We start from the raw sequence: 20,213 nt of genomic DNA, 5'->3' as shown, positions 1-20,213 counted from the left end.
AAGATTACAGAAATATTTGAACACGAGGATAAGGATATTAACATTGAGGCATTGTTCGAGAGGGAACTAATGCAGGCCAACAACCAAAGGGAAAATAGAGAAACAAGACTTGGGTTGGGTTACGATACGGATAGCAGAGTTTTGATTACCCACAAGTTTATGAAACGTGGGAAATGGGAGACCAGCCAGGAGTGCACTGGAATGGTCAAATCTAAAGGTAACAAAATCATGGATGATCATTACAGCAACATATGAGCTGAGGCAAGGTCAGATTTGGGAAGGGTTTTGAAGGTGGAAGTAGTTAGTCTCAGTGACAAATGGTCAGATGCTCCTCTTAGGGTCAAACACAATACTAAAGTTGCAAACAGTCCAGATCAACTTTTAAAAGTTGCCAGTTTATAGTGTGACATTTACCTTCACAGGATTTCTCATCAATACTGAGAAAGTAGCCATCTTTACACTCACAACGGTTTTCGTCTAAGATTTTCTTGCAAATGCTTCCATTGTCCTTTTCTGCAGAAACATATAATAGAAGCATGAAAGCAGAAAGTTAAAGATACTTTGAAAACTACAGCCTAACCACCTGCAGTATTCTATCTCTACTTCGAACAAAGTCCAAGTAATGGGAATTGAGACATTAGGGATGAATTTCCAAATGATTGCCCTTTGCACAGAGCCGTACCTGCTGGGATTGCACAACAAGAAATTGTCAACTTGATCCCTACAATTTCCACCCATTATAATGATCCGATAAGAAATGGTGGCACTAGTATCACATTACGGCACCAGACCATTAAAAATTGGCTCTCTTGTCTCCTCAAATGGCACCAAGGTGTTGTGGAATCAAGTTTTATTTTCAAGGTAATAACTATTCATTTAGAATCTATTTGCACATTTCTGGAATTTCACAAACTTGCCAGTTTCAGACAATGCTACAGATATTCTTAAATTCATGTCAGGTACTTTGGCTGATTTCCCAGTTGGTGCTCCCAGTGAATAGCAGTATTCAAGAAGCACCGGTTGATAAAGCGTCAGCGGCGACTTGTGACGTTTCTGCCCATTTATCTAAATGGGTGGAAAGACAAAAAGCTCTTTGATCCATTAATATCTATTCACAATCGGGTTCAGGTGAACATTTGAGATGGACTGACTCAATCTCTGTGTAACTTTCACCAGTCTCCATTATATCATTGTGGAAAATTAAAAAATATTTTTGTCATTGTCACAGCTTTTCTTTCTCTGATGATTTACTGTAAGATCTGATCTCATTGCCATATTTGGCAACCTTCAGTCTCATGTAAACTCCTTGTCTGTAGCCCAGCAGAAGGAGAAGGTTGGTCTTGCATTACAAAGCAACATGGACTACCCTGATATGTACACCACTGCTTCTGCACTTTGGAACTGAGTGATGAGCCATCAATTGCACGTGAGACGAGTTGCTGTACAAAAGTTAGGCTTTAATAAGGTGGAACTTAGCCCTACGGTCGCCTGCAATAAATGGATGACCACCGGGCGTTCTGACTATTTATACCTCGGTATGGAGGCGTGGTTAACTCAGCCTCTCGACCAATCGGAGAGCAGTCACATGACTGGTATCAACCAATCGGTCGAGAGGCACATGACCGACCAGGGCCAATGGTAAGCCGGTGTTCTGCACCAATGGCAGACAGCTATGCAAATTATACCACCACATTCACCCCTTGCGGAGAAAGAAGCCGGTGGGGGGAGGGTATCAATGAGAGCCAGGGGCGGGGGGGGGGGGGGGGGGGGGGAAGAGAGAGAATTGGTGGTATGAGTAGCAGCTGGGAGAACAAAAATTTTCTCTTCTTTTCTTTTATTACATTTTTGGCTTCCCACTGGCCCAGACAATAAGCAATATTACACAAAGTCCCAACAAAGTCCATGGAGCTGTTGTAATTTAAATCGTTCGATCAGTCTTTTTGTGGCCTGTGACGTTCTGGCAGACCGCCGCAGTGGAGGAGGTGACGTCGGTTCAGCCGATGGTGGTGGTTCCGCTGACGTCCTGGAGTCCGGGAGCAATGGTCCTTGAACAGTCTCCATCACCCGAGCTGGCTGTGGAGGCAGCATGGATGGAGAAGGGGTGGCCTGGGTGGGGCGCTGGGGGGGGGGGGGAAATAGGGGGGGGATCTGTGGTGAAGGGGGGGAGGCCGCACACCGGCGGGTGCCAGGTCCCGGAGGGAGACCGTGTCCTGCCGACCGTCGGGGTACTCCACATACGCATACTGAGGGTTAGCATGGAGTAACTGGACTTGTTCCACCAACGGGTCGGACTTGTGCACCCGCACATGCTTCCGGAGCAAGATGGGTCCGGGGGCGGCCCGCCACGTCGGGAGAGGGGACCCGGAGGACGACTTCCTTGGGAAGACAAGAAGACGTTCATGAGGTGTCTGATTTGTTGCGGTACAGAGGAGTGAGCGGATAGAATGTAGGGCATCGGGGATAACCTCTCGCCATCGGGAAATAGGGAGATCTCTGGACCGGAGGGCCAGTAGTATGATCTTCCAGATGGTACCATTCTCCCGCTCGACCTGTCCGTTACCCCGGGGGTTATAGCTGGTCGTCCTGCTAGAGGCAATGCCCCTGTTGAGCAGGAATTGACGCAGCTCGTCGCTCAAAAAGGAGGACCCACAATCGCTGTGTATGTACGCGGGGTAGCCGAACAGGGAGAAGATGGAGAGGAGGGCCTTAATGACGGTCGATGTGGTCATGTCGGGGCTGGGAATGGCGAAGGGGAAGAGGGAGAATTCGTCGATTACCGCCAGGAAGTAAATGTTGCGGTTGTTAGAGGGAAGGGGCCCCTTGAAGTCAATGCTGAGACGTTCAAAGGGGCGGGATGCTTTGATCAGGTGTGCGCGCTCGGGGCGGTAGAATGGTTTGCACTCTGCGCAGATGTGGCAGTCACGGGTTACTGACCTGACTTCCGCGATGGAGAAAGGCAGGTTGCGGGCCTTAATGAAATGGTAGAAACGGGTCACCCCTGGATGGCAGAGGTTCGCGTGGAGGGAGCGGAGGCGGTCTATCTGCGCGCTGTGCAGGTACCGCGGGACAGGGCATCAGGAGGCTCATTGAGCTTCCCAGGACGATACAAGATCACATAGTTGTACGTGGACAACTCGATCCGCCACCGTAAGATCTTGGTGTTCTTAATCTTGCTCCTTTGTGCATTATCAAACATGAAGGCTGCTGACCGTTGGTTTGTGAGGAGGATAAACTTCCTGCCGGCCAAATAGTGCCTCCAATGTCGCACGGCTTCGACTATGGTCTGGGCTTCCTTTTCCACAGAGGGGTGGCGGAGTTCGGAAGCCTGGAGAGTTCTGGTGAAGAAGGCCACGGGTCTGCCCGCTTGGTTCAGGGTGGCCGCCAGAGCTACTTCTGATGCGTCGCTCTCGACCTGGAAGGGGAGGGACTCGTCGATGGCGCGCATCGTGGCCTTTGCAATGTCTGCTTTGATGCGGCTAATGGCCTGGCAGGCCTCTGTTGACGGCGGGAAGGTCGTGGTTTGAATGAGGGGACGGGCCTTGTCAGCGTAGTTGGGAACCCATTGGGCATAGTATGCGAAGAAACCCAGGCAGCGTTTGAGGGATTTGAGGGTATTGGGGAGAGGGAGTTCCGTCAGGGGGCGCATGCGTTCGGGGTCGGGGCCTATCACTCCGTTACGCACTATGTAGCCGAGGATGGCTAGACGGTCGGTGCTAAACACGCACTTATATTTATTGTATATGAGGTTAAGGTGTTTTGCGGTTTGGAGGAATTTCTGGAGGTTGGCGTCATGGTCCTGCTGATCGTGGCCGCAATGGTGACATTATCAAGATACGGGAAGGTAGCCTGTAATCCGTACTTGTCGACCATTCGGTCCATCTCCCGTTGGAAGACCGAGACCCCATTTGTGACACCAAATGGAACCCTAAGGAAGTGGTAGAGGCGCTCATCAGCCTCGAACGCGGTGTACTTGCGGTCACTCGCGCGGAGGGGGAGCTGGTGGTAAGAGGACTTAAGGTCCCCAGTGGAGAAGACCTTGTATTTCGCGATATCGTTTACCATGGTGGAAATACGGGGGAAAGGATACGCGTCCAGTTGCGTAAACCGGTTGATGGTCTGGCTATAGTCGATGACCATGCGATTTTTCTCCCCAGTCCGGACCACCAGCACTCGGGCTCGCCAGGGACTGTTGCTGCCCTCGATGACCCCTTCCGTCAGCAACCTCTGGACCTCGGACCTGATGAAGGACCGGTCCTGGGCGCTGTACCGTCTGCTCCGTGTCGCGACGGGTTTGCAATTGGGGGTGAGATTAGCAAACAAGGAGGGGAGGGTCCACTTTGAGGGACGCGAGGCTGCAGACAGTGAGGGGGGGTATAGGGCCGCCGAATTGGAAGGTCAAGCTCTGTAGGTTGCATTGGAAGTCCAGTCCTAGGAGTGCCGGTGCGCAAAGGTCAGGGAGGACAAGGAGTTTATAATTTTTAAAAACCTTCCCTTGGACCGTGAGGTCCGCGATGCAGCAGCCGGTGATGCGGACGGAGTGCGAACCTGAGGCTAACCTGATTTTGTGTTTTACAGGATAGACAGGGAGCGCGCAGCACCTTACCGTGACAGGGTGAACAAAGCTTTCCGTTCTCCCGGAGTCCAGCAGGCAGCCCGTCTCGTGGCCGTTGAGGTAGATCAGCGTTGTCATTTTGGCGAGCGTGCGTGGACGCGACTGTTCGAGCTGAATGGCCGCGAGCCGTGGAGAAAATCCATATTCGTCGTCCGAGTAGATGCTGGAAGAACCTTGCGTGCCAGTCCCGGAAGGCGGTGCCCAGGATCCGCACGTGGAGTTGGGATCCCAGGATGGCGGTGCCCAGGACCCGCACGTGGAGTCGGGGCCCCAAGATGGCGGCACCCAGGATCCGCACATGGGGTCGCGTCTCAAGATGGCGGCGCCCAGGGCCCGCACGTGGAGTCGGCGCCCCAAGATGGCAGCGCCCTTGGGGCCCTCGTGGTTGCTGGGGGCGGGGTTAATGGTGTCGGCGGGCCGATTGGAGCGGCTGGGAGCGGGGGCAGAGAGGCGCGCAGGCCAGGCGCAGTGGCCCGGGGGCGGCGAGCGGAGAGTTGCGTGGTGCGCTGGAGGGGCCCGGAAGTACCCGGAGGAGAGAGAGAGGCGCGCAGGCCGGGAGCAGGGGCCCGGGGGCGGGGGGGAGTGAGTTGCGTGGCGTCCAGGAGGGGACCGGGAGTGCCCGGAGGAGAGAGAGACACGTGCAGGCCCGAAGCAGGGGCCCGGGGGCGGGGGGGGGGGGGGGGGGGGGGGGGGAGAGTTGCGCGGTGTCCAGGAGGGGACCGGGAGGGCCCGGAGGAGAGAGAGAGGCGCGCAGGCCGGGCGCAGGGGCCCGGGGGTAGCGGGGAGAGAGTTTTGCGGCGTCCAGGAGGGTCCAGCAAGGGTCTGGAGGGGTGGAAGCGCAGCGACCTTTTTGGCCTGGCAGACAGTGGAGAAGTGGCCCTTCTTCCCGCATCTTACAGAGGGCGGAGCGGGCTTGGCAGCGCGGGCGAGGGTGTTTCGTGAACCCAAAAAAATAGCAGTGGGGCCCCGTGGACTTGTCGGGGCGTCCCGCGGCACAGGCCTGTGGGAGGTCGGGAGCGGCGGATAGCGGTGGGGAAGCGTGCCAGGAGACCCAGGATGGTGCAGCGCGGCTGGGGACATAGTCGCGGGCGTTTAAATTGGTGACCTCCAGGGAGGTGGAGAGAGTCCGTGCCTCAGTTAGGCTGAGGTCATCTTTCTCCAGCATCCGCTGGAGGATAGTGGGGGACTGCATCCCAGCCACGTAGGCATCTCTGATCAGCAGTTCCATATGCTCTGTAGCTGAAACTGCGAGGCAGGAGCAGTTACTCCCCAGGATGGCGAGTAACTGGCGAGCTGTTGTCTGGTGGCCAGCAGATGTCGGGCGAATACTCTGTTGACTGATTTAAGAAATTGTCCATTCAGCTTAAGCATGGCGGCATCAAAATCTTTCTCTCCCTTGATCATCGTGTGGGCTGCTATGCCCACGCTGGAGTGGAGGATGTGAAGCTTCTGTGCCATGGTGGGGGGGCTGATTGCAAACTCCAGGTATCCTTCGAGACATGCCAGCCAATGTTGAAAAGTTTCTGCAGAGTTCTGAGTTTGCGGGCTGATGCGGAGGCATTCGGGCTTGATCCGGAACTCCATCTTCAAAAATCTAGCTTATTAAATTGATGAGTCATCAATTGCACGTGAGACGAGTTGCTGTACAAAAGTTAGGCTTTAATAAGCTAGAACTTATCCCTGCGGTCGACTACAATAAATGGACGACCGCCGGGCGTTCTGACTATTTATACCTCAGTATGGAGGCGTTGTTAACTCAGCCTCTCGACCAATTGGAGAGCAGTCACATGACTGGTCCCAACCAATCGGTCGAGAGGCACATGGCCGACCAGGGCCAATGGTAAGCCGGTGTTCTGCACCAATGGCAGACAGCTATGCAAATCATACCACCACACTGAGCAATTCTATTTTTCCCTGGCCCATATGCCTCTATATTAGTTAGGATCCACAAGGCCCTTTCATACAATGTCCCATTTACATGCCTCGCTCATGTTTAATTGGCATAACTTTCTATTCTTTTCAGAGTTCTAACAAATGTTCTGACTCAGTAGGTGGAATTTAATGCACCCCCTCACTAGATGTGTTTGGTGGTGGTGGGGATTTCACCGTGTGAGGACCCCGGCACATTCTCACCCCAACCCCCGTCCCAATTAAAACCAAGACAGGAAGTCCCTGCCAATAATTGAGGCCCTGAAGTGGGCGATTAACACTAGCTACCACTGGTATTAACCCAATGGCAGGCAGGGGTTCACCATGTGGTGAACATGACAAGCAAGCCCTGGCGTGTAATGCATGCACAATGACACCCAAACCATCAGAATGCCAACATTTACTTACATTTACCTCACATTTTTAAAAATAGCAATTTGTCTCTTCTCTCTTCCCACCAAAGTGGATAATTTCCTAAATTAAACTACGGGCTATTCAGCGACCCCGTTGCACCCAGCGCATATCCAGGCGCAATGAGTGAATTGGGTGTGAGCGCCAAATCGAACTCCATGCCAGGCGTGAAGCCTCGCGAAAGTCACCTGTCTCCCAGTGCCCAGCGCGATCTGGATCCTGCCCTTGTTGGGCAAGATCCAGGTCTGCATATTTAAAAGAGCATTCACGGGCGCAAGATTGACCCGGCCCCTGGGACTTACTGGCTGTGCCTAGGAGACCTCGCCAAGGCGCTGTTTAGTATTGGTCCATAACGGTACCTGAGGGGGGTCACCCAGGCCATTGGAGACTCACGGGTGGTCGGGGACAGGGTCCTACCCTGGCACTCCCCTGGCACCATGGCATTGCCAGGATTCCAGGCCAGCAGTGCCAGTGTGCCCAGGTGCCAGGTTGGCAATGCCTTGACTCGAGTCTGGGGTGAGATGGATGAGGCCTTGCTATATAGTAGAGGTGGGGAGTGGGGAGATCGGGGCAGTTTTCCAAGATTGCGCCCCGATCTGTGAGGAGCCTTTCCTGCTGCGGAGTTTCAGGAAATCCCTCGAAGTGCAGCCTCAGCGAGAGTATCTCCAGGAGGCAAAGAAAAACGGCAAATGTCATTGGATAGCGGGGTGTTTCTTGGTGCTGCAGACGCTGAGAAACACCCAGCTAAACATGCCGTTAAAGTCCATTGAATCACGCCCTATATCTGTCATCTAACCAATCTTTTGCAGGCTCTCCACACCCTTCTCTCAGTTTACTTTCTCACCTAGCTTTGCATCATCAACAAATTTGGATATATAAGATCACTCTCCTCGTCTAAGTCATTGATCTACGTCGAAATTAGCTGAGGCCCAAGCATTGATCTTTATGGTACCCCATTAGTTACATCTGGCTATATCCCAAAAATGACCCTCTGTTTTCTGTCCTTTAAATAATCCTCAATCCATGCTAATCCAGTAATCCCAATTCCTTGTATCCTAAATTTGTACAGCAACATGTTATTTGGCACCTGACTGAATGCTTTCTGAAAATCCATATATACTACATCCATTGGTTAGCCTTTAGCTACTCTGATAGTTACACCTTCAAAAGATTCTAAGGGATTTATTATTTTTTATTCTTTGATGGGATGCGGCATCACTGGAAAGGCCAACATTTGTTGCCCGCCCCTAATTGCCATTGAACTGAGTGGCCGTTTAAGAGGACAGTTAAGAGTCATTCACATTGCTGTGGATCTGCAGACACATGTATGCACACAGGGTAAGGGTAGCAGATTTCCTTCCCAAAAAGGCATTAGTAAACCACATGGATTTTTAAAAATATCAACTGCTTATTGTAATTCTAGATGTATTAAATAATGGAATTTGGATTTGACCGGCTGTTATTTCAACCCATGTCCCTAGAGCAGTAGGCTAGGTCCAGTGTCATTACCACTACACGACCATATCCCCCCGTAGATATCCTGGGCGGGATTCTCCATGTTTTACGACGGCGTCTCCTGGCCCCTAGGATCAGCGATCCTGCGCTGCAGAGGGGGCCAGCATGGCACTGGAGCACCTCACGCAGCCGATACGGGCACCAGCACGGCCGTCGCGAGTTCATGCATGCATGCCTCGGCCAGCACGAGTTTGCACATGTGCGCCACGGCTGGCCGGACAACATGGCGATGCCCTACAGGAGCCCGGCACGGAGAAACATAGCCCCCGCCCCCCGGGATAAGCCCACCCGCCGATCGGTCGGCCCCGATCGTGGGCCAGGCCACCATGGAAGACCCCACCCCCCGGAGTTGGATCCCTTCTCCCCCACAGCAGGATGGCCCCCGCAGTATGAATGCCGAGGTCCCGCCGGGTAGGACCACACGCAAACGGCGGCATTCGGCCTGTTGAGTGCAGAGAATCGCCGGGAGGAGGGCGCTCGACCGGCACCGCGCCGACCGTCCCGGCGCCATTGCCGCCGATTCTCCGGCCATCGGAGAATCGGTGGACTGGCATCGGAGTGCAGTTGCATGATTCTCGCTCCCCCCCCGCGATTCTCCGACCCGGTGCGGGATCAGAGAATTCCGCCCCCTGTGCCTTCTAAGTGGAGACAGGTATCTGGGGCGTGATTCTCCCAGAGAGGGAGAAATCGTAAGGCTGGCGTCAAATCCGGGCGGGTTTGACGCCAGCCTCCCCCTCCCCGACCGGGAACCGATTCTGGTCCCCGGTCGGGGCTAGCGTGCCGCCGCCGTAAACTCCGGCATCGCGGGCTTAACGAATTTCGTTAAGCCCGCTTGTCAGAGTTTGCGCCGGCTGATGCGTCACATGACGTCAGCCGCGCATGCACGGATTGGAAGACTCCAACCCGCGCATGCGCGGATGACGCATCGTGCATTTGCGCGAAACTCGCGCATGCGCGGGCCGGAATGCCCCCTCAGCCGCCCCGCAAAGTGATACAGCGGGGCGGCGGAAGGACAAAGAGTGCGCGGGTATCGGACCCGCTGCCCGCGATCGGTGCCCACCGATCGCGGGCCCATGGCACCCTTGGCACGGCCGTGATACTGCCGTGCCAATCGGTGCCATGGTTTTAAAAATCGGCACTTTACGGCCGTTTTTACGAACGGCCAGACCAGGTGTGTTTGCCGTTCGTAAAAACAGCCGTAAAGGGCTTGGAACTCGGCCCATCAGCCAGCTGAGAATCGCTGCTGGCCGTAAAAAAACGGCGGTAGCGATTCATATCGGGAGTCGGGCGTGGGGGGGGGGGGAGAATAGCGGGAGGGCGTCAGACTAGCGTGGCCGTAAAATTTTACGAACCCCGCTATTCTCCACACCGTCGTGAGTGCGGAGAATTGCGCCCAAAGTATTTGTTTAACAACTTTGCCATTTCCTTTTTCCCATCATAATTTCTCCTGCCTGTGCCTCTAATGAACTCAAATTTAATTTCACTCATCTTTTCCTTTTTATGTTTCTGTAGAAGCACTTACAATCTGTTTTATATTTTTTGCTAGTTTCTGCATATTCTACCTTCTCCACATTTATCAATTTCACGGTCATCCTTTGCTAATTTTTAAAACCTCCTCAATCTCCAGGTTTATTGGTTTTTCTGTCAACATAAGTCAGCCTTTTCTTTTAATCTAATACTGTCCTTAATTTCTCACGTTTTCCATGGTTGCATCACTTATCTAATAAGTGTTCATTCCTCAAAAGAATGTATGTTTGTTATCATTATATCTTGTAACCCAATTTCTCAATCTTAACCAAATTGCCCCCATAACTCTGTAATTGAATTTGTTTAAACTGATGTCCCTCGTTTCATAGCGAACTATATTCCTCTTAAACACAACATGAAATTCTTTGCTATTGTCTCCATTCTTTCCCAGAAGATCCTTCACTATAAGATCACTAATTAATGCTTTCTTATTACACAATACAAGATCTAAAACAGCATGTTCCCTAATTGGTTATGTGACGCATTAGGAAACTGTCCCAAATACATTCCCTGAACTCATCCTCCAAACTACTTTTGCCAATTTGGTTTGCCTAATCTATATAAAAAATAATTCATCCAGAAATATTGCTTCATATTTGTTACATATTCCTCTAATTATCTAATTAATGTTTTGTATAACACTATACCCAGCATTTTCTGCTTCCTATTATTTCTTAGCTCCACCCATATTGATTCTCCATTCTAATTACTGGACTAAGATCCTTGCTCACTACTGGTTCTGTCACATCCTTTATGAGCAGAACTATTCCATCTTCTTTGATACCTTGCTTAGCTTTTCTAAAAGTCAAGAAGCTGGAATACTTTTTTCCCAACTTTGGTCATTCTGTAAACAAAGATAGAATTTCCATCACTTTAGTCTGTGCCAAAATGCCAGAATCATTAAAGAGTTGGGAACCTGTTGAAATCTCTAGCAGGCTCTTCTAAGGTTCTTTCATTGATCCCAAGGCTTTAACATCCTGCTTCCGAACCCCTTGACCAATCAGAGATGGCAGACATTGCCGTTCTCCTCCACAGCGATCGTCTGAATGACTCACCTTGCAGCTCCACTCATTCCTCTCTCCAGGCACCTCCTCACAGCCCCATCTGGGCAGCCCTCCAGTGATAGGCAGCTCATGTGGAAACTAGCAATGGCACCTGCTCCAGTGGGAAAGAGTTCTTGGTACAGAAGACTACAGATGCCAGCAATGGGCTGCCGTGAAAGCGGTAGCCTGCTGAGGCACATGTGCTGACGTACATATCGTGAGGGCTGATCATCTGCCTGTACAACCAATGTTGAGGATCTCTCCTCCCTGGAGCTAGATCCCTGTGGCCATCCCCTCTGGCCTGTTAAGTGGCAGAGGGCTGAAGAGAAGGCAGTTTGAACTGCTGGCTCTTGCAGCACTCTTTCAGTCACATACATGAAATACAAATCTCTGTTCCCCGTATCAATTTGCACATGGCTCAGGTAGTAATTCAGAAAATATTATTTAAAATTGAGCATTGCATGGCTGTGGAAAATTCTAAATAGATAAAAGTTCAATAGAACCATCATGGTAAAATGGTTGGTTGAAAGTCTGTACCTGATGACAGTAAGGCTGATTCTGCTGCTGGTTGGCGGAATGGATGCACTATTTTGATATCGGCTGGAGGCAAAAAGGATGGCTTCGGGCTGATGGTGACAATATCTCTCCCAGTGTACTTGTTTGCTCGCCGAATGGTGCCAGTTTTCCAATCTGAGTAATAGATGTACCCGGCAAAGAGAGACACTCCAAATGGATGGTGACTGTACAGATAGAAGGAGACACAGCAAATAGTGAAGATAATGTTTTGAGTTTTTGATTTTTCATTCTGAGTGTAACAAAGGGCCAATTCCTTCTCATAGATTAGATTAAGGGACTATGCTTCCTCCCTCATGAGATGCATCTTAGTACAAAAAACAAGAAGATTCTGTACTTTACATATAATTAACCGCTTTGATTCCTCTATTTAAAAAGGGAGGCAGAATGAGTTCAGGGAGCTTTAGACAAATTGGGCGCGATTCTCCGCACTCACGACGGGGCGGAGAATAGCGGGTGGCGCAAATTTTTACGGCGACGCTGGTCCGACGCCCTCCCGCTATTCTCCCCCCCCCCCCATGCCCGCTCCCCGACACAAATCGCTGCTCGCCGTTTTTTTATGGAGAGCAGCGATTCTCCCCTGGCCGATGGGCTGATTTCCAAGGCCTTAATGGCCGTTTTCACGATTTTTAATACACCTGCTATACCAGTTCGTGAAAACGGCCGCAAAGTGCCGTTCTGCACAACCATGCCACCGATTGGCACGGCCGCACCACGGCCGTGCATAGGATGGCATGGGCCCGCGATCGGTGGGCACCGATCGCGGGAAGCGGGTCCGATTCAGCACAGTGCACTCCAGCGCCGTGGTGGTCTCCTGCGGGCTTCAGAATCGCTGGGCCAAGAGGCCCGTTGACGCTGGCGTAAAACACTCAGGTGTTTACGCCGGCGTCAACACTTAGCCGTGTTTTCGGTGAATCCCGGCCCTGACGTATACAATATATGCAGGAGGTGTATATGGATTCAAAGCCAAGAGTTTAGGAATTTAAATTGTACATGCACAGTTATATTAATCCATCTAAAAATAAAGCTAGATACGTAAAATAGAAATCAGAACTAATTGTCACAATTTCTGAATCTTTGGTTAATTATAACTGTACCATCAGTCTCTCCATGCATCTTTTGATAAAACAGTTGAAACAGATACCAGCACGACAGTCTTTCGGTGGAATTTGTTAAAACTTACATTACTTTGTCTGTGAAAATTAAGAGCGGCAGATGCAGAAGCAGTGTGCATAAGGAAATAATATAAATTTATATAACCTGAAAAGTATGTCCGTCTCATATTACTAAAAGATAATGGGCTGAATACTCCGATTTGCAGACTAAATGCTAACGCTGGCATGGGAACAGTGGTGTTTACACCAGAAAAAAACGTCCGATGGGGGGGCTAGCAACCGGAGATTTGGTAGGTTCATGGCCGCGCATGCGCATGGCAAGATGGCACCTGCCGTGAGCGGACCCTGCCTGCCAAATAATGTCCCCCTGTAACCTCCCTCGCCACCTCCGGACCATCCCCACCAGTCTCCCCAGTCCCCGCCGAAGCCCCTTCAGCCAGCAGAACACCCCACCCCGACTATGGCAGTGCTGGACACAGTCCGCAGCCGCCATGCAGCGTCCACGAATAAAAAAAATAAGTCTTCCATGCCATCAGGAACTCAGCCCATCGGGAGCTGGGCATCAGGGAGGGCCTCACGTGACATCCTGAGACTGTCCATACAGCGTGTGGCGTACTCCCCGAGTATGCCGTTTTTGAGGGGGCAGAGCATCACAAAAGCCGCGCTGCCCCCCGATTTTGGTGCAAACGGGGATTCTCCAGCCGGTTGGCGAACACGATTTTGGGGTCGGCGACCGGAGAATCCCGCCCAATGTCTTGGTTTCTCATCTAATTTCCACATTGACCATTTCAAATAAATAGGTTAATGTGTCCATTGAAACAGCAGGCAATATATTTTCACATCAATGGTCATATTTAAAAATTAACATCTGGGCTAATATGTTTCAGTGAAATGCACATAAGCAATAGCGTATCAGATAAAAGAGCAAAGTGGAGTCATCGGGTGCCTTTTGTCATGCCACTTACTGTGTTGATTGTCTTAAGATGTGAGCTGAATTTCCATTATAATCACATGACCCGAAGCTGCTTGAGATATTCTCAGCATCAATTTGAACCCAGAAGAGTCGCTTGTCAATAAGATCCAGCGTTAAAGTCTTCACTTTTTTCATAGTCTTGAAAATGGTGACAACTCCAGTGGCTTTTAGTGTTGCACGATGGATACTTGGAACAGAGCCTTCTGAAGCCCAAAACATGTACCTTTGAATAAGATTACACAATTGGATTAATTATCAAAGTAATTTTGCTTTTTATGAGACTTGATGATGTGCACAGTTGGCTATAGGATGATGTGTACGCAATAGGTTAATAAATTGACACAGCAAAGAGCATTGTGGGTTACTTAGTACATGAAGCTACAATGAATAATGCAATAATGAGGCTTGGCTGTGAGTCCAGACCAATAGAAGCATTGGCTCAGGAAGATATTCCATTTAGACAACTGAGGTGAAATGTTGACTTCACTGGATTGAAATCTTAAAGTGGTTAGAATTAGCCGTTCTTTCTGAGATCTATTTTGTCAATGTCCGAATGTTTATTTGGGCAAGATTAGGAGGTATAAATAGGGAGGTCTGGTGGCAGCCCTACCTCTGAACCAGGACTTGATGCCATTGAAGGTGCATTCATAACCTAGTTAAACAGATTGATTATCAACCTGTAAATCCTTCCATTACATCTACAGCAGATAGTAAGAGATGGAGAGTCTCTTCATCAGCCATGTGGCATCCTTCAAGCAGGCTAATGACCAGGGGCGGGATTCTCCGACCCCCCGCCGGGTCGGAGCATTTAATGTTAATATGTTAATATGATAATATGTGTGCCACAGGGGATGGCTGTAGGCATGAGTTACCATCGAGTTGGCATGGAGGACATAAGGGTTCATGGGGGGGGGGGGGGGCATGAGTTGGAAAGCAGGGGACATGCGGATGTGGGTGGAACTTTTTAAATATATCTTTCAAAAGGTTCCTGAATCAAGAGGATGGTTGCCAATGTCTCTGAGGGGTCATGAACCTTGAGTCATGGAGAAGCTGTCCAGACGCCACAAAAATTGCAGGGACTAGGATATACCCAGGTAGGGAATGGGGGGTGCAGGCTCACCAATTGCACCCTTCTCCTGCACCAGTGAAAATTGGGGGTACTGGGATTGGGCTGGGAGTCCCGGAATTGGGTCCCATCCGTCATTTTTAAAATCCAGGCCTTAGAGAATTCAGGTACAGGGTTAATAATCATAGATAGTCTCAGTAAATAGTTAAATAGGCAGCATATACAGACACATACACCACCTTTTTTTATCAGTTGGTGGTTTTACCAGTATCTTTCCCCCCACATAAAGATCTTACACCAGTTCTGAACCTGTGATTCCTCATACAGTGAGTTCCCCATTATGTCCAACCTGAAGTAAAATGTTGGATCAAAGGAAAATAAATTGCCGACATAAAAGAATGAAGAATGTGGCATAAGAAGAAATCGAAAGAAATGTAAAATGTTGAGAAATAAAATAATGTCAACAAAATAGACGGCATTAGCATTGTAAAATAATGGGACTGATTGCATTATATAGTACCTTTTGTGTTCTTAAGATTTTACAATTGCATCACAGCCTGAGAGTACAGGTGGACCATCAGAAATCAGAAAATAATAGGATAAGCTTAATGAAATAATTTACAACAATAAACAGCAAAAGTGAATAAAGACATGCAAATAATTAAAAAGGAAGTTTATAGTAAGTTTTGTTTATTGTGAAACTGCTTCTCTGCCTCAGAAAAACAGAGGAATGGTCAAAAGCAGGCCAGCTGAGAAGAAGTTGAGCACTTTGCACATGTGTCAGCTCTTCACTGTGGTATCCCAGTAATCCCGCAGCTGGAATGTGTAGTTTGAAAGGAGCATTCCTTCACAAATCACTTCCCAGGCGTGAAAATCTTTACAGGAGGGAGGCATTCCTCTAAATGCTCTTTTCATCATAACTGCTATTTAAAGCATCTTTGGAAAAGTTTTTTTCGTCTGAAATTCTGTGGGATTCTTTTGACTTCTTGCTATTCCTTTGTTGGGTGGCCAGAAGAAAATATGTAAATATCAATTTTTAGCCTTTTATGAAATTTGCATGCAAATCATTTTGAATCTTTGTTCCCCTTTCATTTATTATATTTCAGTGTGAACGCAGTGGTGTCAAGATGTAGGAGGATGATTTCCAATTTGGTGCCTGAGAGTAAAAATGGCATTTGGGATCAACCACCCATTTGGGATCAACTACCCATACCAGGTGGCACACTGGCACAGTGGTCAGCTTTGCTGCCTCACAGTGCCAGGGACCTGGGTTTGGGTGACTGTTGGTGTGGAGTTTGCAACATTCTCCTTGTGTCTGTGTGGGCTTCCTTCGGGTACTCTGCTTTACTCCCACAGTCCAAAGATGCGCAGGTTAGGTGGATTGGCCATAATCAGTGTGCAGGGTTACGGGGAGTGAGCCTAGGTAGAGTGCTTTTCAGAAGGTCGGTGCAGACTTGATGGGCCAAATGGCCTCCTTCTGGACTGTAGGGATTCTATGCAAAGCGCACTATTGATTTTGCAGTCCAAGGTAAGCCTGAATGGAAAGTTAAAATTCTACCACAGTATAGCAGGATTGGGAATCTAACATGTTTTCTCTTCAGGCATCAACTTCAGCATCAAGCAATACATCAGACCAGCTAAAATATAGGTTAAAAGAAGGATAATTCTTCTTCTTCTTATGATCCTGGACCAGACCGAAACAGTGGCTCGAATACTGGACAGCAACCCGAATATTTAATTTTAATTTTGCAAAACTATGATGAAAGAATACCTCGCTCTAGGAGTGATTGCACAAAGAAATAGGGATATGGTATTTTAAAACAAACCATGTTACCAAACAGTGTTAAAATATCTTTATCATCACCCCTTAAACAATGCTACTCCATACAATGAATACAATACCCTTAACTGTTGTCTTTATTCCCACTCACATAACAAAAAATACCCTTAACTGTTGTCTTTATTCCCACTCACATAACAAAAAATACCATCTCAACTCTCAATCCACTTTAAGTACCATGAGTACATAGGGATATCTACTGTACAGAGATGTTCTTTGAGAAAGAGAGATCTTGTGCCACTACTTTAAAGAAATGGTCTAACTCCTGTCAGAACCATGCAGAAACTTTGGCCGTCTGTCTTCAGAAGGTGCTTCTCAACTTGTTTCAGCTCCCCTTGTTCTCAGACAAGGGTGCACCACTTAGAAAGACTGTCAATCTCTTTTAACTGAATTGCACTGAAAGCAAACTGCTTGACTTCTGGTCACAGCTTCATTTAGAACTCCACTGACCTGCTTTTCTACAAAATGCCTTAGCTCCGCCCAGTAATGTCATCATCTTACTGAGTTGAAATCTAATTAACTCCACAGGGAATCCCCTTAATCCAAACAAAACTGCATTAGCCCAAGATTTGTATGATTGTTTAATTGCGCCCCTGGCTCACAAAACCTTTGTGTCTTTCAAACTCAAATCTTTCAAAACCTGATTGCAACAGTCAGATACTAACTAAGGCTTTTAACCCTTACTGCATCAAATACCTATAAAACAATATAGCTGAAATCACACTCTTCAATGCCCTAGCAAAGCACGACCTTAATGGATAACATTTCCATTTCAAGCAGGAGCTATCCTGTGGCCATTCTGAATTGCATTTTCAATCACTGACAAATTGTAAGTGCATTGTGCTATCAAACATTGACCACTGAAACTGCCCAAATGCATTTGCTTTAGGGTTCTTCTGGCCAGAAAGAGAGGGCTAACACACCACCATTCTAGGCTGATTTCTAATTCAAATCCCACTGACTCAAACAGACTCCAATGGGTATAAGTAATCTCTGCTCCTGATTCACTGCTTCACATTCTCAAAACTTGTTCACTTACCTGCTGACTTTGGTTTGAAAACTCAAAGGATACATTTACTTCTCACACAGCCAATTTCCTGAAGGCTGACATCTGCTTCAGAACCTCCCCTCTATTTTCTGCATTTGCACATTTGAGAAAAATTGCTTTTAAAGCTGAATAGCAGAAAAGATTAACCAAAGTCCTACCCTTCTTCTGGATCGACCGCTATCACAGTGGGAAAAGTCAATTCTTCCAGCAGGATCTTGGGATTCTCCCCATTTAAGTTTGAAGTTTCAATAGTTCCTCTCTTTTGATTGGTCCAAATGATGGTGTTGTGTAACCAATCCACAGCAAACCCCGACAAACCTTTCCCTACAGCATGTATACTCTGCGATGCAAAAAAGGCAAGTTCATTATCCTTTGAAGCTTTCTTCAAAAATATAGTAAAACAGATTAATTGACAATAATGCATCTTCATTATAATTTAGTCCAAGTGATAAAGCATTAATCAATTGCTCTTTGCACTGGTATACTTCTTTAGAGAATTGGGCATTCATTTAGCACATGTTCCTTAAGTTACAAAAGATTATGACAAATTCATTCAGCAAAATAACTGTTGCGTGTAAAATTGCAATTGACTGTATACCTGTCGGTGCTGCATGTTCTAGGTCAGCATTTTCAGAACCATTACTGAACCATTGTTCAATTTTCTTTTTTTTTTAATTTTTAATAAATTTAGAGTACACAATTCATTTTTTCCAATTTAGCGTGTTCAATCCACCCACCTTGCACATCTTTGGGTTGTGGGGGCAAAACCCACGCAAACACGGGGAGAATGTGCAAACTCCACACGGACAGGGACCCAGAGCCGGGATCATACCTGGGACCTCGGCGCTGTGAAATTGCAGTGCTGCCACTGTGCCACCGTGCTGCCCTATTGTTCAATTTTCTTAACTGCATTAGGAGCAGGATAGTTAGTGGGGATAATAATAATAATCTTTATTGTCATAAATAGGCTTACATTTATGCTGCAATGAAGTTACTGTGAAAAGCCCCTAGTCGCCACATTCTGGCACCTGTTCGGGTACACAGAGGGAGAATTCTGAATGTCCAATTCACCTCAAAAGCACATCTTTCGGGACTTGTGGAAGGAAACTGGAGCACTCAGAGGAAATCCACGTAGACACAGGGAGAACTTGCAGACTCCGCACAGACAGTGACGCAAGCCGGGAATCGAATCCTGGGATCCTGGCGCTGTGAAATAACAGTGCTAACCACTGTGCTACTGTGCCGAAGATAAATTAATCTTTGGTGAAAGCAGAAAACAGAAAATGGGGAATTGCATTTTACAGCACATATTCTGCCTTTATCACCATTTCCTGCGTATAGTAAAAATCATTTCACACCTAGTGTCTTCTTAAAATTGATTTTTCACACTAATAAGAATCTTTACAATCCCAATGTTGGAGCCTCACCTACTCAGAGCATATATCAGAAATCCATGCATGTGCCTCCCAGGAAATTTAGGTCTTTCATTTTAATGAATGACCAAAATACATACACTAACTTCTTGATCTGTCAAGTCAGCTGCTTAAATTAACCTTATACAGGATGAATGCATCCAAAATCTGACCACTGCTGATGAAGTTTCATTGGAAAAGATATTCAATACAATTTATGCTTAGTTTCTCTTACAAGTTTCTTGTGCACTTTCATTTCCGTTTCTTTCTCCCATTTCCTATAGTCCAGTTCAATTCCTTTCAATTTGTTTACTGTATCCACCATTATTCCTTTCTTGGCCCCTCCTGACTTTGCACATAAACAGATCCTAAGCTTGCGCGATCATTTAGCTGACAAGGTATGCACCTTGTCTGCAGAGGCCCAGACACAAAGAACATGGTGATGAAGGGGACGGGTTGTAAAATTTCTCCTCAGAATGCGGATAACATTTAAAGAGGGTTTGCCACTTTATTTTTAAAGAGACTAAAATGCTTTAATTTCTTTTAATACTTCTCAGCCTCAGAGTCGGGTCATGGCTGGGGCGGGAAAGCGTGAGGATTTGTATATGGCATGCCAAAAAACAGGCAAGACTAGTGGAGTGATCAAATGAAGCATTTGGACAAATGGAGGAGCAATGTTGAGCACATATTTGATAACTGATTGTGCTGCTGTAAGAGGAGAGGGTGAAAACGGTTAGGCCGTCTGTGCATCATTTTCACGACACGGTGGGGTGCTTGCCTAGCAGGACATAACACTCATACAACAAACATATAAATTAGGAGCCATTGAACCCCTTAACCTGCTCCGCCATTCAATAAGATTATAGCCAATGCGATTGTAGTCTCAACTCCACATTCTTGCCTACGAAGGTAACCTTTGAGTCTTTCGTTAGTCAAGAAAATATCTAACTCTGCCTTAATAAAAAATCAACGACGCTGCCTCCAGTCCTGTCTGAGGAAGAGATTTCCAAAGATTGGCAACCCTCTGAGAAAAAGAATTTCTCCTCATTTCCGTGCTAAATGGAGACCGCTTATTTTGAAACTGTGACTCCATATCTCGTCTTTCCCATAAAGAGAAACATCTTTTCAGCATCCACTCTGTCAGGTCCC

The 20,213-nt window shown here is 47.9% G+C and overlaps 1 protein-coding gene across 2 annotated transcripts in view; it reads right to left on the bottom strand.

Annotated features, from left to right (window-relative positions):
- The window catches only part of egf (epidermal growth factor), a 170,760-nt gene that overhangs the window by 115,916 nt on the left and 34,631 nt on the right, over positions 1–20,213 (bottom strand). For both annotated transcript variants that reach the window (XM_038792155.1, XM_038792156.1), the window contains exons 4-7: positions 17,811–17,992; positions 13,691–13,921; positions 11,575–11,777; positions 415–513 (exon numbers count right to left, since the gene is read on the bottom strand). In XM_038792155.1, the coding sequence (XP_038648083.1) occupies positions 415–513; positions 11,575–11,777; positions 13,691–13,921; positions 17,811–17,992 (715 nt within the window). The remainder of the gene's footprint in view (positions 1–414; positions 514–11,574; positions 11,778–13,690; positions 13,922–17,810; positions 17,993–20,213) is intronic.

This window comes from Scyliorhinus canicula, chromosome 3 (assembly GCF_902713615.1).
Source record: "Scyliorhinus canicula chromosome 3, sScyCan1.1, whole genome shotgun sequence".
Taxonomy (NCBI): Eukaryota; Metazoa; Chordata; class Chondrichthyes; order Carcharhiniformes; family Scyliorhinidae; genus Scyliorhinus; species Scyliorhinus canicula.
Note: the sequence above shows the minus strand (reverse complement) of the source record. Positions and strands in the feature narration are given on the sequence as shown.